Source organism: Alosa pseudoharengus, unplaced genomic scaffold, assembly GCF_046254945.1.
Source record: "Alosa pseudoharengus isolate Yale_2024_CS ecotype anadromous, Long Island Sound unplaced genomic scaffold, YU_APseudo_1.1 YU_APseudo_1.1_scf_9, whole genome shotgun sequence".
Taxonomy (NCBI): domain Eukaryota; kingdom Metazoa; phylum Chordata; class Actinopteri; order Clupeiformes; family Clupeidae; genus Alosa; species Alosa pseudoharengus.
The window spans coordinates 12,018,731-12,039,739 of NW_027468881.1; the positions used below are offsets into that span (position 1 = coordinate 12,018,731).

At 44.9% G+C, this 21,009-nt stretch overlaps 2 protein-coding genes across 5 annotated transcripts in view; one reads left to right on the plus strand and one right to left on the minus strand.

Moving 5' to 3' along the window:
* mtor (mechanistic target of rapamycin kinase) overlaps positions 1-21,009 on the minus strand; it is a 92,641-nt gene that overhangs the window by 48,784 nt on the left and 22,848 nt on the right. For all 4 annotated transcript variants that reach the window (XM_076277173.1, XM_076277175.1, XM_076277172.1 and 1 more), the window contains exons 25-28: positions 20,297-20,443; positions 17,833-17,975; positions 16,884-17,046; positions 15,589-15,734 (exon numbers count right to left, since the gene is read on the minus strand). In XM_076277173.1, coding sequence (XP_076133288.1) covers positions 15,589-15,734; positions 16,884-17,046; positions 17,833-17,975; positions 20,297-20,443 — 599 coding nt within the window. The remainder of the gene's footprint in view (positions 1-15,588; positions 15,735-16,883; positions 17,047-17,832; positions 17,976-20,296; positions 20,444-21,009) is intronic.
* On the plus strand, positions 5,812-10,293 carry angptl7 (angiopoietin-like 7). The gene is made up of 5 exons (XM_076276350.1): positions 5,812-6,303; positions 8,422-8,522; positions 8,635-8,829; positions 9,238-9,433; positions 9,552-10,293. Exons 1-5 carry the CDS (start codon positions 5,940-5,942, stop codon positions 9,722-9,724), a joined length of 1,029 nt encoding a protein of 342 aa, XP_076132465.1. The 5' UTR covers positions 5,812-5,939; the 3' UTR covers positions 9,725-10,293.

Below are 21,009 nucleotides of genomic sequence, written 5' to 3' on the forward strand. Positions count from 1 at the left end.
ACAGTCCTCATAATCTCCATTGTGAGTCCATGTCCCTGAGTGTGTTCAGGGAAAAAAGACAATCAGAGAACGCACAGTCAGTCTGGAGAGATCAGAGGGGCAGAACAACAACAGATCTGCCCGCTCTCGTTCCTGTGTCCTTTTCCATGGCAAGTGATAAAAGAGAAACCAAATCTGTGGCTTCTGTGCCTCCCTTCACTTACGGTGCCTCAAGCAAAAAAAAACTTGAATAAAGATTATGTAATTTTGAGTTGTGGGTGAGGGACCTGATGCATTCTTTGGCTCCCGTTGCCATCCACCTAATTGAACCCATGAATGGCTCGACTGGAACTGACAGCTTGGCATTCTGAGTTACTGGATATTTTGATTTTCATGCCTTACTTGACTTCTACTGGAGACATCTGGCATGAGCTACAGCTGACATAAAACACTTGTATTGACTCCCCTCCACCTCAAATGGCACCAAGAACCACACTGAAAGGTTATTAACATTATGTAATCTCCATTTTTACTGAGTCAAAATGTTAATTGATAATTTTACTGACGAGGTAGTCTGAGCAAACTCCACATCACACTATCCCATCCAAAGTAACAATGCGGTTCTGAGTTATAACCAGACCAGTCGCCAGGACCAACTTGGTAGCTTTTTGGGAGAGTGGAGAGAACACCGCGGAGAACATTGCAGGTTGCGAGGGGGAAAATGAGTCAGCAGCCAGCTGGAACTAACAGAACCAAGTGCCTCATGATGCAGTCCAGACCTGGAGATGAGGAAGTCCTGCAAGGACAGAGGGTGACTCAGTCTGGCTATACTGCTAAAAAAATCAACCGGTAACATCCTCCGCCTTGAAAATCAATTCAAACATTTGAGTGATAACAGGCACAGATTGGAGCTTCCTGTGAAACACATGGGCATGATGTACTCATCTGATTGGACATGATCTTACAGGATTGGGTGCGCACACATGTACACGTGTGACTGTGCTCGACCAGATGAGTTATGGAAATTGATGGGTATTTAAGACGCAAAGATAACTAGTGGCTTTCTAGGGACAGAAAACAGCATGCGACTAGCGAAGCTACCAGCCACCTTGGCGCTTGTGGTGTTTGCAGGCTCTGTGGATGATGAATGGGGTAGACACTAGTGTACTGTTTTGATGTCTTAATGAGGCACAAGGAATGACAATGTGACGCCCCCTCTGGAAACAGCAGACCGGTATGAAAACAGGGCTATATTCAGAGAGGAATTCAAGCAGGGTGGCACTTGTGTCACAGGTCAAGGTCTAATAAAGAGATGTGCTGGGGATTAGTCGCCATGACTGCTTCAAAACACCAAAACAACTAAAGAGCCACAGGTCAAGATAGCAGAACCTGATCAAGGAGGCAGCCCATGTCTGAAAGAGGTTGAACTGCTTTTGAAAGAGCAAAACACTATTTAACTACACTCTATCCTGGGTACACTTTACTCTGCTGAAAATTTAAAGGAACAATGATGTTATGAGTGTACCTGCTGGAAATACCGTAATTTCCCGGCTACACCTACAGTTAAGAACAAAATTATTCATACCCTGGCAAATATTGATTTAATGCTGATTTTCTCTTTATCAATATGTTTGTTCTGACTGGAAATGACACTGTCACATGCCACAAGTTTGTAAGACAATGTGGGAGAACCATGGAATTAAAAAAAAGAAGCGTTTTCATCTTTCTTAACATTTTTATGAAAAATGGCAAGTCCAAAATTATTCATACCCTTTTTAAATAATCAATGGAAACATCTTTATTTGCATTCACAATTCTCAAAATGGTTCTCATAATATCTACCCAGCCTCTCCATGTGCCCAAAATGATTCTAGACCGTACCTTTTTAACAACAATCCGGGTTTTCAGTCAGGAATGATTATTTGCTCACTCTGGCCTTGTGCTCACTTTTTTGACGGATTGAGGTCTGGACTCTGGCTCTGCCACTCTAAAATGTTGATACTGTTCTCAGTTAACCATTTCTTGCCTTGTTTGGCTGTATGTTTTGGATCATTGTGCGGTTTAATGGTCCAATGATGCCCATTGGGGCAGGTCTCTCGGCAGACTGCCTGATCTTTTCCACCAAAAATCTCAATGTCAATCTCAATCCCTTGTTTTAGTGTTACCGTTTACTTTGAGAAGTTCACCAGGTTCCATTGTCTGAAAAACACCCAAATGGAATGAATGGGCTTATGACTCCTATAACACTCATCAAATTTTTTGTGGCTGGCTATGAAAAGGAGGGGAAAAAAACACTTCAAAGCATTACTAGTGAAGTCAAATTGTACGTGTTGCTTCCGCTGAGCTAAGTGAGCCACCTGCATGTGGGTGCTAAACGGACACGAGTCTAACTATAATCGAAACACTGGACAAGGGAACACTAAACCCAGCTGCTATTCAATCAGTCCAACAAGGCACAAAGGAAACGCGCAGATGTGCAATACAAGAGGGACCTGCACGATGTGGAATACTCCGAAAATAGCTGCAGTTGCGTATTTTCAGAAAATGCATCTTAGGTATTGGGCAATTCCACGGAAAATTGACTTTGTCACATCCATAATGCCAGTGAAATGCCTTGGCATTTGTATGATGTGAATGATAACATTAATATTTTGTGCATTTCTTCGTATGTACATTCTTCAGCCAAAAATAGCAAATGCTAAAATTTCATGTAATCATTCACATCATACCATACCATCACATTTTATTGGCGTTATGGATGTTACAAAAAACGTAATTTTCCATGGAATTGCCCTATTAAGTAAGCAGCAAAGAGCGTGCTATGACTCACGCTATGATATGCATGAGACAACACTGCCATTTATGTCCAATTGGCATGAGATAATGCCATCTGTGTTCGACTGGGGCAGGGTGGTTGGATTACAGGAAAAGAGAGATCTGAACTGAATCAATTTAAATTCACATTAAACATTTTACAGTCGAACAACTTTCATGTTACACTGTGATGATTTAACTGTTCCTATCTGGAAGCAAAATTTCTAATCGGTTCAAGTATCTCTTTAGGAGCCTTTCAAATGCAACAAACCATACAACAATAAAGTAATGACTTCGCAGTCAGCCTTGGGCATCTGCAGTTCTAACATTTTTATACTGTAAGTATGGTAAATACTTTACCTGAAGTTGTAAACGTTGGGTATGGCTATTTTAAAACCATAAAGTTTGAACTGGAATTCTCAAATGTATTAAAGAATTGCACTGTTTACAGGAACTAATCAAAGGCAGTCCATTATGTTACTGAGGGGACAAATTCCTTCTAAACAAAATAATTATTTACATACACGGGACAATTACTGAATGGGGTATCCCGTTTCTTGTTTAAATCCCTGGCGCTTGTTGTGGAGGAGACAAACAAGGTTATTATTGCAAGATGGTGGGATGGGAAGAGATGACTGCATGAGTGAGGAACTGGGAGCACAGGGCTTCTCTGTTTGAGGCCACAGCACAGCATGTGCACCCATGGATGAGAGTTACCTGTTAAATTGTTGCCACACACCGAGGTGCACTGAGCTGGAACCCGTTGCGACGAGAAGAAAACGTTCAGCCAAATATTCCCACATTCCGGAAAAATTTCAAATGAGAAAAGGGCCTTTAAACCTTATATAAGAGCTGGGATTGTTAAGAGACATCCTTCATTAAAGCGCCCGAGTGTGTTTCCTGGAGGATGATACTAAGCAGAAACCAGTGTTTTTCGGACCGGCCCAACCACCCAGCCCTAGGGGAGAGGAAAAGCCTGGGGTGGACTCCAGGCAACCATTATGTCCTGGGCAGATGACATCATCAAGGGTGGGGTAGTTAAGGACTCAATGTCACTTAGGTTTCTTTCTCCCCCGCAACGCTGACAGGGTTAAAGGTCAGGGGTCAACAGAACTACGAGGCGCGAGCATTCTTTCTTTTCCTTCCCCATTTAGGTAAATATTGCTTTTGTCTGTTCGTGGCTCAGGTTTCAGGCCTTCAGCTTTTGTGCCAAGGTGTTTACAAAAGCACAGTCCCAGGTAAAGAGATTTTCATTTCACACTGTCGAGGTATGGGCTCAATGGACACCTCTGGAAAAAAAGTACAAACAAAAACACAGGTACTTGGACTTAAAATGCACTGTATGTGCAAAATTTTTTTTGGCTCAGCTCACACATCTCAGCCAATACAGTCTTTATGGTTTTCATTACATATAATATAAACTTTATTTGAGAAATTAAACCAGCAGCCCAAAATAGCGCCTAAAAATGCTTTTAAATTAGCCCCAGGGACAGGATATTGGAGGGTGTCTCAAAGGTGATGGAATGAATGAAACAGTACAAGGAGAGTAAAAAAAGTGTAGTGTACGGAGAGAGTGTTTGAGTAGCGCTGGAAACAGCAGCACTGTGTTTCTAGGAGCGGCTAATAAATCTCCAGGGACAGAGGCTTTGAAAGTGTTTCCTGCCCTTACCAGACATAGCCCACCTCTTCCAACACACACACTCACTCACACACACACATACACACACACACACACACACACACATATACATGTACACACGTTGCCCCCTCTTTAGGGGGACCAGGTCTTCACACTGTAATTTCTCACAGCATGAGTTTGTAATATTACTGTTATTAGAGTCTCCTCCGTCCAAAACAGTTTCTTGGAGTTCCTTTCCCCCCAGACATCTGTTTTCTTTTGTTTGTCCGTATAATACGAAACAAAAGTGATTCCACAGGCGGATAAAGCCATGAGGATACACACACCAAAAAAAAAGAATGACTAAGGCAACGAGAGACAATGATGTAACAGGCATACTTTATGCATAGAAGCGACCAGCCATCCCTTTATGGCAGGGTCAACAACACAGCAATCTACAGTAAGCCACGAGAGTTTGAGTAAAACCTACTCATGGCAAAACATAATTAAATGCTAACCAGAGTTATACCAAAAGGGATGAATGGTTTTCCTCCTTCCGTGGCAACACAGGAATAGTTCTGTCATACTTTAGGAGAATTTCTGTCATATTTTTTCAAGTGAAAATGAAAGCTGCATGAGTCAACATAACCTACTATGACTGAAAAACTCCTTTCGTTGTAGCAGCCAACAAATTTAACTGCCAAGACACGAAAGCCATCTTGGCAGCAGACTAATCGCCCTGATTAAAAAAGTTAGTTGAAGGTAATTAAAGGTGTTTGAAAGGCACAGCTTCCTACAGATGAGTCACACTCTCTAATAAAACAGTGCTACAATATCAGGGCTTCTCCTCGTTAAAACTAAGGGGTTAAATGCATGGCAACACAAGCAGAACCTTACTGGAAAATAAAGGAGCATTGTTTGGCGAACTCACCATTGTGTGTCTGCACACAAGAAAAAAAAAAGAGAGAGTGTCCCACAAAAACTCCCCACACCTGACGAAGGCATGGCCACTGGGTGGGACCTGACAAGGGAGAGCGCTCTAGGGAGCAGGGGAGAAAGTGAGAGCGGGTGGAGGGAGGGAGGTAGAGAGGGGGAGAGAAAGAGGGAGAGAGGAAGAAGGGGTGGGAAGGGCCTGACGGCCAGAGGGTGGGAGGGGGGTCAGTGACTGTGAGCCCAAACCAAAAAGGGGAGGTCCTCGATGCATTGGGAGAAGATATTTAAGATGCCACCACACCAGGCCTCCACCGAAGAGTCAAGAGCGAGAGACTGAGAGTGAACAGCTCATCACTGAAGAAGAGCCTCTGCCGCCACCTCAACAAGATCTCAACTTCTGATACATTACCAGCGGCGAAACTTCTCACTCTCTGAAAAACTTCTTCACTAAGAACAAAAAAGAGGACCACAAGCAAATCAAGGAGACAAAGACAGACTTTTGACTTGACTTTGCTGACATCTTCAAAGTCAAACGCTCGTTTTTAAAGCTGTTGTCTGCTTTTTCCCTCCATTTTCTAAATTTCTTACTGAGACCATGCAGAAGTGGGTGCTGGTGAGTCTGGCCACGCTGCTGACATGTCTGCTGCTGGGCAACACGTCCGCCCAGGGCGCCCTGAAGAAGCGCCAGGCCCCGCCGAAGCCCCCCAAGGGCCAGTGCTGTGACGAGGTGCGCTCACTGAAGGTGCAGGTGGCCAACCTGACCAGCCTGCTGGAGGAGCTGAGGGGCAAGCAGGAATCTGACCTGCTCAACATCCTGCGCCAGATGATGGAGCTGGACCAGCTGAGCCGCCGTCAGGAGGATCGCGTCACCGAGGCCGAGAGCAAGTACTCCGAGATCAACAACCGCGTGGAGATCATGCAGATGCAAGGCGCCCAAGCCCACACACGCACCTCATCAGGTAAGACACAGACACACAGAGAGACAGAGAGACAGAGAGACAGAGAGACAGACAGACAGACAGACACAGACACACACACACACCTTACTTCACACTCTACTGGCCCAGAATAGAGCCCCTCTGTCTCCCTCTCTCTCACACACAACTGGTACTATACTGTTACTTTCACACTGAAGGGTCACAAACTAGCAAGTGATTTTTCACTCATAATCAAACAAATGCATGATGATGTGTTTGTCTTTGGGCAAATTAACAGAAGGGCTGGGGAGGAGAAACTGAAGGCTGGCTTTGGCAAGGGGCAGTCATGGGTGGCTTAGAGGGTGCATTTTTAAGGAAACTTGTAAGGACGGGATTTCACTGTTTTTTCACTGTATTTTTCTCACCCTTTATGTGTAGCTGTCAGTGAAAAAAAACATATTTATTCAAATGCAGTTTTTACAAGTTTTAAGTTTGCAATTGAATTAAATTTTACCCACTTCTGTCTTCTTACACTGTCTGTTTTATAGGACTTGAATGATTGATTGATTGATTGATCCTAAATATGATTCTTGCTGATCACAAAATTCCTTTAACAGATAAACTGAATTAGGGTTAAACCTAAGACACCGTCAAGCAAAAAAAACAGCCGAAACCTTAGAGACGAGCACCCCCCCCCACCCCTCAGTTTGACAGCTGCTTTGTGACGTCTGTCGTCTGTCCAGGTGTGAAAGCCATACGGCTGGCCACGGCATAAATCACCACAAAGGTCTCTGGCACTATGCTGTCATCTCGCAGCCACAGGAAATTTGCTTCGCCTTCGATTTCCGCGTCCATTCTCCTCTTTCACGGGCCGTCTGCTTCAGTGAAGCTTACGGTGAAAAACTCCGCTGTTCCACCCTCGCAAAGGGCCCAAATAAAAGCAGCTAGATACCCGATCCCCTTTCTTCTTCCAAGTGTACAAGTCAAATGGCTTTAACAGTCACACACATATGTCTGCTCATTATCCCTGCCACAGTGAATGGAACCTTTATCTCAGTGGAGAATAGGGGGATATGAAGAGAATGACAAACTTAACTGAAAAGAGAGAAAAAAAGAAAGAAAAAAAAGAGAGGATAATAAGGGCTCAAGCTTAGGTTACTTGTCCTAAATATGCTTCCAATACGAGCGGATAATAGATGGCTAGATAGAGGCTTGAGAAGATGACATCAGTAGTCCACTCTGCATTCTTTCCCTCCACCCCCAACAGGCACTTCTAGCTCTGCTGATATCCAAGGAATTTCAGCAGCACATGCGTTTGCGTTCAGCATAACCTGTTAACATATTTTGGGGGGCTTTTAAACACTGTAATTAGGCAAGGTGCTGTCCAAGCTCTCAGGCAAGCTGCCGGGAATGCCGGATGATTACAGTCTCTGCCTGTCTGGTGCACAGTAGCTGTCCGTGTCACACAAGCCGTAATTTGTACTCATAACCTGCAGCCTGCTGGCTTGCCCACAATGCCCAAGCCCATCAAGCGGCAGTCATTTCCACGGAATGCCATTTAAGCTGCAACAAACTATTAATCATTTCCCGTCAAAAAAAGCTGCCATTAAATGAACCGTGCCACAATGCTGCACTTTAATACCCAATTAGCCAGCCGTCTAGGGCCTTGGATGTCTGCAGAGTTAGTTATCTGCTGTTGGCAAAGAGAACACAGGAAAGCTTTAAAGAGGAATTTGCAAATTACACAGAGGCGGCCGAGGTGGATGATCGAAAGCTGGGGGCTGATGGGTAGGCTAACAGTCCCCTAGCCACGCTAGAGCCATGGCAGCAGTCAAAGTCTGTCTGTCTCTGGTGGGCTGGAAGGATTTCACTGCAGTGATCTCTAGAGTGGTCTTGATAGCATCACCATATTGAGCGTTCAGAGAGGCTTCAGTTGAACCGCATCATGTCCCTCATATCCTTCCCTGCATGATCTACAGTAAGAGACCAGATCCAAATTTGCACTTCAAGAACCCCTTTAAGGTGTCCCTCTGGGCACGACATTAATTGTAAATTTGAAGGAATAAAATTCTGCTAAGTTCGTTTTGTTTTATAACCATTAGCATCTGTTTTAGCAATCCTCCCTAAATATTTTTGCTTCTGCTTGTTCCAATTTTTTAGAGGCCATCTACGACTGTGCATCACTGTACTCCAGAAACTACAAGATCTCAGGAGAGTACAAACTTCCTTCTGATGACTACCTGGGCACACCTGAACTGGACGTGAGTCAAAAAATTAGAAATACATCAAACGTAATCCACCGTAACCTCCAAAGATAACTCTTTGATGCAACTTCCCCAAACGAATTGTTCAATTTGCCCATTGCCTCTCTAGGTGTTCTGTGACATGGAGACCAATGGAGGAGGTTGGACCGTCATCCAGAGACGCAAGGTGGGGCTGAGCAGCTTCAACCGTGACTGGAAGCAGTACAAGAAGGGATTCGGCACCATCCGTGGGGATTTCTGGCTGGGCAATGAGAACATCTTCCGCATGACCCGCCAGCCTACCGTGCTGAGGATAGAGATGGAGGTAAGGGAATGGGAAGAATGTTGAAACGCATTCTTCTATAGACGACAAGGATTGTAGGGTATTAGACAGTGGGAACCAAAGTATACTGGACATGCAGGATATCTGAGGTCAGGGAGTTCAACAGGATAGAATAGGGAGGTGATGAATAAACCTTCAAATCATGGTATTCAAACGCAGGATTTAGGAGAAAGTGTAAAGTGCTGACTGACATATCTGTGAATGTGAAAAATAAACACAGGTATAATCTTTAGATCACAGAAAACTATTACGAGGCCAGTGGGAGCATTGTTAGTGCTTCAAATTACTTGCACATTTCTCGTAGGCTCAGATAGCACCTTTGAGGAATATTAAATCAAAGTTCAGACAAGCTTTTGGATGAATCTTACGACTACATTTTCCAACTTGCAGGACTGGGAGGGACAGACTCGTTATGCTGAATACGGCTTCTTCACCATCAGCAACGAGTTGAACAGCTACAAGCTATTCGTCGCCAACTACAGCGGCAATGCCGGTGACTCAATGCGCTACCACAACAACACCAACTTCAGCACAAAGGACAAGGACAACGACAAGTGTGTTGATCACTGCGCTGCACTTCGCAAGGGTAAGCTCGGAAAGTTCAGAAAGAGCACACAGTCTAAGACCTTGAACCATCACAACACCCAGGCCTGCAGATGCCTGGCTAGCTTCTCACACTCTGTTGGTCCTCTCTCCCTCTTTAGGTGGCTACTGGTACAACTGCTGCACTGACTCAAACCCCAATGGCATGTACTACCGCTTTGGTAAGCACAACAAGCAGAGTACGGATGGCATCACCTGGTACGGCTGGCACGGTCCCAGCTACTCCCTGAAGCGCATGGAGATGAAGATCAGACCTCAGGGATTCATGCCTTAAAAGACTTTACAAACGAAGTAAACTTCTTCGTAACACAATGCTAATGTCAAGGGATTTCTTCAAAACCTGGGTATCAGAGTTTAAAACCAAACATGCCGCTTTTATTCCATTTCTGGGATGTTCTTTTCATGTTGTTGATTGCAGTACTTGTGGATTTGCCTGGATGTGTGATGGACCACGTTTGATTGTAAATGATAAGTGATGTTTTGTATTTATCTTTAAATGTATTAAATTGTTTAAGCTTTCATGAAAGCATTTTTACCACTGTTCTATAGAAGGTGAGTTTTGCCTTGTGTTTATTGTATTTGTGTTTGTTTGTTTATTTGTTTTTAAGCAATTAGGTTGTATTCCTCAAACTAAGCCATGCTCAAAAGCCACCATTATTATCAAGCCTCTTTGATCAGTTAGAGCAGCAATGACCAACCTTTGACTGACAGGTACAGGACAGATTTTATTTTGTTTAAAAGCGCAAATGTAGATGAAATGAATATGACATTTGTAAAATGTGTACAGCTCTTTATAGTATCCTAATGGATGACAAATCTAAAATAAAACTGTATTTTTAAAAATCAGTGTCTCGGTCTCTGTTTTAAAATAAAAACACTACTTCCACACACTACTTGCAATTAAAACCCAGATACCCATTAAATACTTCCTTCTCTATGAAATGAGTGGCTTAAGGGTTTCTCAACTTTTTGTCATCCTATGGACACTCTTTGATACACAGCAGGTGACTGACTAAATAAAGGTCAGGCTGTTATCTTGTCCCCGTTGCCAAGTAGCTGTAGCTGACGCTGGCATTCAATGGGAAATTCACACAGGAAATTCCCATGGCAGCTGACATGAGTAGACCCTTTTGTGTCACCCTTTTGTCAGAAGAGTGCAAACCCCACAAAGGCATTGCTGAGAGGTCACATGCTATTGGGAAGATTTTTTAATACTGCTTGCTCTGAGTGGCGGACAAGAATGAGATGAGAGTAAGCAGTAGCTATGAGCCTCGGTAGATCCCCATTCTGAATGACAACTTTAGAGTGTACCTCCACGGTGAGCATCTCTAATTTGATGAAAGCCAGACACATCCTCAGTGAAAATATCTCTTAGATGGCAAGAGGAGATCCATCATTTTCAAGAGCCCAGAGCTCTTAGCCAGAGGAAAGCAAATTCCTTGATTCCTCAAATGTCGATAAAGAGCACATACTCATGTGCGAGGGAGAAATACACCTCAGGACAATGCATTCACACAGACATCAAGCGGACACTGACTGATTTTGTTTGAAACCGACACCAATGACTTTCTCCAGAGGTACTTCTTCTACATCAACCTCTCCACAAGGCTACAATGGTTTCTCCAGAGGCACACGAGGCCTTGGTGGTAAATGGTCTACGGCTGCAAAGGTAGGAACTTTGTGGCCTAGTGTGACCTTTCAGTGCTGTGCGTGTTTGCGTTGACTTCCTGCACTCTGCTGGCTTTCTCCACTCCATTCATCATCACAGTCTGCTGAAAGACCTTCACGCAAATGTGCATGATGGGGAACCACTGGGGAACCACAGCGACCCACCCAATACCTCTGTCGTTAATTCAGCTCTAAGGTTGAGGAACAGATCTAGGCTTTGCCTTCATTTTAGTTGTAAAATATCCATCTTAAAAGCGTAGACAGAAAAAGCACTTTGCAGTCGAGCAATCACTCCAATCATTTTATAGCTATTTTGAGATGCAGTTGAGCAGAAAGAATGCACTTATAAAATGTAAAAGGCCAATGTGTTTACTGTTTAGGGGAGCTCAGCGTATCTGGAGATGCAATTAAACGCTGGCACAATTGAGCATTCATCCATCTAGCGGCTTTCAACTGATGCCATGAGAAAGAGATTGTGACAATTAAGCCATTTGTTTGATGCTAATTGACGGGGCCATCTGTGCCCAAAACAAGAGCGTGAGATGAAGTGATACTGAATGTGAAAACCAGTAGTAAATATTTACCGACCTAGAGTGCGTGAGATGACCTAAAGGGGAAAGACATTAGCAAGACAAACAATGAAGAATCAGGTTTAGTCACTAGCATATTATTTTAGCCAAAATCCTTTTGTCACACTTCATTTAACCTATGGTGGCTCATTTGGCTTGTGGGCATCTTGTGTGTGACAGAGGATTCATGCTGTAATTAGAACTCACAAAAATGCTCAGAGCTTTTCAACAGGCCTTCTGTGGGAGTTCAATGTGCTCGGTCAGATAAATAACTGTAGCCCACCAACCATGCTGTCAACTGAACTTGCAAAGAGATCAGGCAGAAGAATTTGAAAGAGCTACTCCTATGACTTGGACGGAAAAAGCTGTCTCCTTTTTTTTTTTTTAAAGCATTTTTTGTTGCTTGTTTGTCTTGTGGACAAGCAAGCAGACTCCATAAAACCAAATCAAAACAACCTCCCCTGCATGAATACCTCAATCCTGGAAATCTGCAAATGAAGGCTGTGTTGACAGACATGGGTAAGGGAAAACATTTTAAAATGCTGAAATGTTAAGAGCCCGCAGGCCTTCTGTAGGACACACAACTGTTACAGTGGGCATACTTCTGTGCACTACTCTGCATCGGCTCCTACATCCAAACTCCTAAAGTTGACAGACAGAACTGGAAACATTCCAATTCCAGTTCTCTTGCAGCATAAATGTACGATTCCTGAAGGGGGTTGAACAGCACAAGGTCCATCAGGAGATAGCTCTGATGCCGTATAAAACAGTCTTGAGAGTCTTTTAGAGCCCTATACCTCTCAACATACCAAAGTTTATTTGAAATTCCATTTCATGGTGCCGGGGCAATGATTTGGAGATGCATTTACTATAAACAGATGGGAGTAGACAGGGGGATATACACCAGCAAAGCCCAAGCCAGGCTAATGCATCAGCGCTGAAGCCCTAGGCCGCATATTTAAGCTGTAAATAAAGCGTTTAACAGTGCTTTAGAATACCAGCCCAGCTCCTTCCAGACGAAAATCAAAACCTTCTGCCTGAATAAGAGATTCACTTCAATGAGGGGAAAAAAAGGGTCATAAAATCGTCACAGATTCTTTTTAAGAGAATTGAGTCTAATGAAGGTGCCTCATTTAATGGCCAGCCAATATCCCTCCGAAAGAATAAAATAGGCAACTACTGGAGTTTGGAATCTCAATACTGGGACTCGAACCCCGTGAACCAGCCCCAAATTTGTTAACAGCATTTGGCAGCCCTCTACGCTAAAAGCCACTGTTATGACAAATTCAATCCATTGTGATCCACTGCCAACAGAAGCAAGAGGGGAAACGCTCAGGTGACCTAAGTCTCAGAGTCTTTTGAACAGTCTCCGTCCCCGCATAAAGTCTCTCTCTTTCTGTGTGCCGGGGTCAATATTACCCAGCTATAAGCCAGCCACCCATCTGTTTACGCCATCACAGCTTTCTAACTGCTCTCTGGCCCAATGGTCCCTGAGGCTCAACACACTGCCCCCTCTGGGATCAGTCCAGCCTTCATTCCTGGATAGCCCGTGACTTTCTCATACACTACTCAATGGCTCGGCATCTGGAGAAGGTGTGGAGACTTCTGGAGAAATTGGTCTCACTTCCCTTCTCGCTACTGGGTAGAGAATGCGGGAATGTGCGTATTTGTAACGGATGTTCCGATTGACAAGAAATCGCCAGATGCCGAGTGTCCGTTTCGAATGCTGATTCATGGGAAATGTGAATCAGAAATTTTATTCATTCATTCAGATTTTTAGTAAAAGAGATTTGATCTTTCAGGAGATTCAGGATTACAACCAAAGGCAAGTCATCAATCAGACATCCCTGTATAGAGGTCATTCAGAAGGTGCATTTTTTAACAATGCACACTTTTCTACTACCAATACTGTCTAGCAGAAGGTTGTATAGGAAAGCCCTTTGTGAAAATAGTTTAACCAGATGAAATCATTACACAATGTACATTCTATACTCCTACTCAAACCTGACTTGTGATAACATACAAAACTTGAATAGAGGACTGTTGCAGGAAAATCTGAGAGGGTCATTTAAGAAGTATTTATCATGGAATCACGAGATTCTGTCATTAAGAGTGGAACATCCTCTTAAAGGTTTATTCCACAGCGAAGACAAAGAGGGATTGAACAAAATTAAGGTCAATCACTCCACAAGTCTTAAAATGAGAATGCCTTTCTCTGCTCCATCTTTGTGACATTTCATCTCTAACTAAGTAATCCTTAAAATGCACTCAAGCTTGGCTTACATCAACACAAGAATTTTGGGATCAGAGAAATGGAAAGAAAGCGACCCAAAAGAGACACAGAATGGGAGGGATCAGCAGCTTGGGAGCCTTTCTAATCATCAGATGACATCAACTCAATCCACCGCAGAAGCCATACCAGCGCAACATCTGATTACAGAGGACTCAAATGTGGAGCGTCTGGCTCGTGTTTAGATTCATTCAGTATATATGATGTGGGGCCCTTCTGCACACATAAGTGTGTGTGCATGTGTGTATGTGTGTGTGTGTGTGTGTGTGTGGGGGGGGGTGCTTTCAGAGGAGAGGTGAGAACCAGATGGACGGTCTGAGAATGTTGCGCCAACTGGCTTGCAAGAGGAGGGCTTGATGAAATTGAAAACAGGCTTTCTCTGGGTAGGCCTGGCCCAACTGGAGGCACACACACACACACAATGGATGAAAAGAGGCACAGGTCCCACCGTGGGCCTGCGAAACAGATCTCTTCGTGCACGGCAAAGACGTGAAATGGAAGGCGGAGGAGGGTATGGAAAGGATGACTGGGAGACGGAGACATGGAGGTGCCACCTAAACAGGTAGTAAGACGGCCGCCAGAGCTCCAGCCTCAGCTCTATCCTGTCGACTCCATAGCCCCTCATAAAAACAAAGCCTCAGATGATGGGACAAGACCCCCCCCCCCCCAAAACCAATTTAACTCGAGAAGCACTGACATGCAGTCCAGAAATTATCCCTGGCTTGAAATTAAGTGCAAGAAGATTTGGAGGTTTTGGTGTACAGAGGAGGTCAGCGTGTAAAATGTGTTATATAGGGCAATTTTGTCTCAAGTGTTTCTCCTGGCTGTGGAGAATCTTTCCACTCACTGTGCAGGCCACCAGCACAAGGCCAACGATTAATCCTTATATAATACAATTCTAAATAACACAATTTTAACTAGTGAGGTTTATCCCATGTGATATTTTATAAAAATCCACTATACTAGTGGACAACATGAAGGTCCTTTGCAGTCAATTCCTTCCTCACATACTAAGCACTCCAAAAGGGAATGCACTACAAACCGCAGTACACTACTACACCAACGGCACCATCTCAGGGAAACACATTAGCAGATGCATCTGTGGCGTGTCAATGCACGATCTCTGAACGCTGTCTGAAACCTCCAACCTAAATGGAAATACGGAGGATGTAGAGTTATGTAATCCGCTCACTGGCGATGTTTACACTTCTTTGCCATGGCAAAATGAAATGACCTCTTTGCTTTGGCCTGACTCAGAGGGGGCCTAAGTACCTGACCACCTGGAAGCTCTTGTCCAAAACCATGACTGACATCCCACCTAAACATTTGCCGTGGCAGCAAGTCAAAAACCTCGTAAAGCGCTCCGTTTGCCAAATTAGAACTCTTTCGTCAAATGTGCAAACCAGAAACAATGGAATCCCCCAGGATGGCTCAACAAAAAACAAGGCCTAGGAGAAACGCAGAGGAATTTCATATTTTCCATGATTTCAGGGACATTTTCCACCCACTCCAAAACCATGTAAAAATTTCCATTATCACCGAGTGGTGGTGGTAAAATATGCATATGGGTCTGAGGGGCGCTGAAGCAGTGAGATGGCGAGGCTCTCTTACCTGATGAGGGACTCTAGAATGAGGGGTGAAGGACCCTTCTGGAACTCCAGCTCTTTGTAGTGCAGGGCTTTAGCGTAGGCACGACACTTAGCCGCCCGCTCCCCCAGCAACACGATGCCATTGTCATCTCTCAGCGGTAAAGGACCCTGGGAAATGGCACAAAACAAATGCAGATGGAAAACAAGTGTGTTTTTTGAGCTGTGTTTGTTCTCTGTGAAAGTACAAACTCCGTCACGGACAGATGGGTCGTGACATTTAAGAATATTTACGAGAAATTTTTGGATAAGAGCAAGATTTGACAGGCAAAACATGTGGCTAATAAGCACCTTTACGCATCACAAATGTTCCCAAAAAGAAAAAGTCAGGGGGATCCCACAGACCTGGTGCCTCCTTGGCAAAGGGATAGGCTATATAAACAGCTCATTTTACCCAACTTTAATTTGCATTAAATCTCAAGGTGCTTAGGATATGCTTTAGTTTCAACATAAGCTCAGCAGAACAAATAAGTTGGCAGAGGGCAACTGGGAAAATAAGCGTGTCAGCTGCAAACCATTTTCCTCCTCTTCCTCTAGAAAGTATTAAATTCATTTCAAATTGGTCTTTACCCACGGATCCTGCAACCAAGTTCTCCCTAAATTCAGTTTAATAATGTGGTGGTTTGAACGATCTGCCCTGTTTCCAAAGGCCTCTCGGCAGCAGTCTTTTCAATTAGCAGAAATGCAAACAAAAGGAAGGGCAAAATTAGAAGCTTGAAGAATTCTCAATCATTCCAAGTGGATGAATTTATGGTAAAAGTGGTAACCCCTAGATGTTTAAACAGCACTTTCTGCTTCCAAAGCATTTGGGGAACTCTAAAGGCCTGGAGATATTATAATTTACATTACTTTTTAACTCTAAAAATAACTGTTCTTAGAGTTCTTCAAGCACATCCGCAAATTGAAAGAGAATGAGACTATGTGAATTTATGCTGTAATATGTGGCAATTTTGAATGTTCATTTTGATTTTGTAGTGACCTTGGTGATACTGATCCTGTATGTATCTGCGCATTAATATTAATTATGTAAGAGGATGGTGAAATGGAGTTGGGATTTGTGTGTGTGTGTGTGTGTGTGTGTGTGTATATGTGTGTGTGTGTGTATACATACATGCATGTCTGTGTGTGTGTGTGTGTGTGTGTGTGTGTGTGTGTGTGTGTGTGCATGCATGCATGCATATCTTTGTGTGTGTGTGTGTGTGTGTGTGTGTGTGTGTGTGTGTGTGTGTGTGTGTGCGTGCGTGCGTGGCCGTCTCTAACCTTGTCGCTGTGCTCCATGAACTCGGCCAGGTTGAGGAGGGTCTGTGTGACCTCGGCGATGTCCTGCGAGGTGAGGGCCAGTTCAATGCTGCGGATCAGCTCATCCTGCTGGTCCTCACTCAGCTCTGACCAGCACGACAGGAAGGCCGCGTTGAACAGGTCCCTACGACAACAATCAGACCAATGAGTTTGAGGTGGCTTTTGAAAAAAGGAATAGACAGCGTTGAACAGGTCCCTACGACAACAATCAGACCAATGAGTTTGAGGTGGCTTTTGAGAAAAGGAATAGACAGCTACAAAACTGAGTTGGAAGGCCATGAACATCAGGTAGTTTCAAAACCTATAGACCTGACAAACTCCACAATTATTGGTAGCTCCCATGTTCATGCGCCCAGAGTGTAGCACTGTAGCTGCCTGGCTGCTCTATGTGAAAGCATCTATGTGAAAAATTGCCTAGAAAAGACAGACATGATCCAACTGAAAAATAACTGAACTATTTATCTTGCCTTCAATAACGACTGGATGTTCAAAAACAGATCTAAAGCTGAAGGTTGTTGGAGTGTGTGGAGATGTGGGATAAATAAAGCAACAATAAAATCAGGGATCCAATAGATGGCGCGAGAATCTTGATAAAGGGCGCCCAGGGGTGGATAATAACAGAAGCGAAAAACAAAAAAAAGGACACAGAGCGAAGGAACGGGGCTGGAGGTGGTGAGGGTCTTGGATCCAATTATGAAACAGACGCACAGATGGGTTGAGGGGCAGAGGCACAGCACCACACAGAAAAAGACAAACTAATAGACTCACAGGGACTCACAGAGACAGTCACAAGACAGTCACAAGACACAGAGACAGGCAGACAGACCCAAAAACAGACAGACAGACAGACAGACAGAGATAGAGAGTGAGGGGGATGCTGATGGCTGTGGTGCTGGAGGGGGAGCTTCACCTGGCGAGGGGGATGTAGGTCTGCGCCAGGGACCAGCAGGATCGCAGGGCGGGCGAGGACGACTCCTTCAGCAGCACCACGCTCAGACGCCGCAGCCACTCCAGCCAGTCGTCCTTCGAAACCTTCCTGGCAGCGCCCCACGCCTGCGGCGCCACCACACACACACACAGACACACACACACAGACACACACACACACAGATTATTACCATCATTATCCACAGTGCCTAAGCCAAGAAGCCACATCGCTTCTTGCTGTGGCAATGACACTGCTGTTGAGGAACATAGACTAGAGAAACAAATGGATATATAACAAAGGACAGGTTAAGAAAAGAGAGACAAACAGACAGACATAGACAGAGGAAGAGATACTCAGCAGATTCCCAGCTTTCTCCTTCAGCCCATAACCGGAGAGAGTTATATGCAACCTGACAACCACAGTCAATTGGATAGAGGGGGGGAGGAGTGTTGGACGTGGAACAGTAGACGGACGGATGAGCGGCCGGACAGGCGCGTCTGGTCTGCCTCACGTGGCCCATAACTTAGGTGAGGACTAAAGCAGTCACGACGGCGGCAGCGGGAAACGCGTACACAGCTCACATGACTGGAGACTTGGCACTTGAGTGACCAACTGCACCCGCAGGTGGGTTAAAGTGGTGGTGGGAGGATGGAAAGACCTGCCACACGTGTGAATCCATCACACGTGCTCTCTGGCGAGAACACTCACACACACACACACACACACACACACACACACACACACACACACACACACACACACACACACACACACACACACACACACACACACACACTCACACGCAAGCACGCACAAGATGAGAGAGACCACAGTGCTGGGTGCATTATGCCTCAGCGGGGATCCGTTGGCCCCTTCCTCACGCCTCGTTTGGCCCCTTCCAGTCAGCTGCGGGGGCAATCGCTCATAAAGCTCGGATTCGCCTCCCAATCCTCACTTGGTCGATTCATGGACCGCCGCCACTGTTTATCTGGGCACCGCTCTCCCCTGTCTACAACACAGAGCCAGCACAGAGCCAAGGAACCTTTTAATTATAATATTCTAAACTGATGGCTCTCTCAATGGATCTGGTCCTGAGCTAGGGTTTCAACCCCAAAGTAAATCCTCTTTTCTTTTTCCAGGGAGGGATTTTCACAGGGTATTGATGATGTTGACGGCACCAATTCTGCAAGAATTCCGATTCCATTTGTTTCAAAACAATTCACTGTCCAAGCGGCTCTAGAATTACAAACGCCACTTAGACAGCTTAGCTGGTAGAACTCAACGGAACAGGTTGTTCCAAGTTTACTGCGTTCCGAGCCGGGCTTAAAACATGACTAACACTGAGTGCTTCTGAGGGTAACAGGAGCAGGAATTTGTACAAGCGAGCCAGATAAGTCCAGATAAGCCCACTGTTTAAATTGGTGGTCCGTCAACAGGGCGCTTGCGAGACCCAATCCAAGGTGGGCAGGGAGTGAAAATAAACTTCTGTCAGAACCAGTAAAGGAGAACACAGCACAGTGGTGTGCCTAAGCCACAGGTCCTTCCACAATGATTACATGGGCTTTCACCCCATGTCCTCATTCCATCTTTCACTGCTCCCTCCTTACCCACCCAAGTCCCTCCTCAGTGAGAGCTGAAGACGACAAACAGCTCGTAATTAACTACCCAAGATGCTTTTCTTCATCAAGGACTTACTAAACAACAGTGCTCTGCGTATCTTTGAGCTGGGGCCCAGGCCAGACAGTGTCACTGACCGAGACGGAGGCTGGTGTCAACCTACAACAGCCCGCTTTCATTTACGGAGTAAGGAGCCTCTAATGGTGTGGCAGCAAATGAAAAGAAACTGGTACCGGACTAAATGTTCCCACAGACTTCAGTTCTAATGAAAGTGGAATGTTAACAAAATGAGTGTTTACAAAGGGGAATGAACGTCAGGGACAGAGGGAGAGAGAGGTAAGAGAGAGAGAGAGTGAGAAGAGATAGAAGAGATAGAAATACAGATAGGACAGACAGACAAAGGTGGGGACAGGAAGAGTTGGGTTGGGTTGGGAAATAGAACTGATGAATGAGGAGTGAGAGAAAGGAGGAAGCAAACAGAACTAGAACTAAAGACAGGAGAAAGAGTTTGTGGGAGATGAATAGTTGGCCTGAGAGACAGAGAGGGGGAGAGCAAAGTAGATCACAGCTGGGCTGGACTGAAACACAGAGAGAGAGAGAGAAAGAGAGAGAGAGAAAGAGAGAGAGAGAGAGAGCGAAAGAGAGAGCAAGAGAGAGAGAGACCACCACCATACCCTTCTGATGTATCTGACATACTTTGTAAGTAGGCAAACATAATGCTTTGGCAATATCACACATTTTTATGCTCATGCCAATAAAGCGTCTACAATTAGGGACGGAGAGAGATAGAAAGAGACAGAGAAAGAGAGGTTCTCCTGACGGTGCCCACCTTCTGCAGGGCGGTGGTGCTAACATGCAGCTTCTTCATGGGGCCCGACTCCACGGGGCCGCTGACCAGCGCGTCACCCTGGTTCCCCCGTAGCTGTCGGTGCTGGAAGATCAGTGGGTCCTCCTCCTCCTCCGCTAGGGTGTACCCCTAAAAGAGCCAGCAACAACAAGCAATGAATAAATCAAATCAAATCAAATACAGAATCACAAAAGACCTGTCCATCAAGTCAGGCCAGCGGCCCCCACACATGCAGTCCATTATGGAGTCTTAATTAGAGCAGACCTGTGCGTGGCTAACCTAAATGAGAAAACCTGCGTTGGGGGACCAAGCCAAATCCCAACAAGCACTCTTTTGTTCTAGCCCGTCCATGGAGATGAGATAAACCTGAGCCACATGATTTCTTTCATTTCTTTTTTTTAGAAAAGAGAAAGTAAAAAAAAAAGAAAACACCATCCACTCCGTTTTTTCCGCCTTCCTTGAAATGACGAAGTGGAGAACTGCCGTAAGCGGGTCAAGTACATTATGTGCTCCCTGTGTTTGTTTTTGCGATGACTGGCTTGACAGTTAAGGGTGGGAAGTATCATGTCCAGAGTGTGAGAAGATTAAATGGTTCTCGGGGTGGAACTGGGGGCCATGTGTTTGGGCCAGGATGTGTGGGTTGGCGCGTCGGGGAAACCGGTCGGTGAGTAACGTAACAAGAGAAGCTGAGGACC

Bases quoted from the DNA above. Each gene is read 5' to 3' on its own strand.
- angptl7 (XM_076276350.1), top strand. From the start codon at position 5,940: ATGCAGAAGTGGGTGCTGGTGAGTCTGGCCACGCTGCTGACATGTCTG. The intron at 6,304-8,421 runs GTAAGACACAGA...CCAATTTTTTAG, and splicing joins CCACACACGCACCTCATCAG to AGGCCATCTACGACTGTGCA. The intron at 9,434-9,551 runs GTAAGCTCGGAA...CTCCCTCTTTAG, and splicing joins CTGCGCTGCACTTCGCAAGG to GTGGCTACTGGTACAACTGC.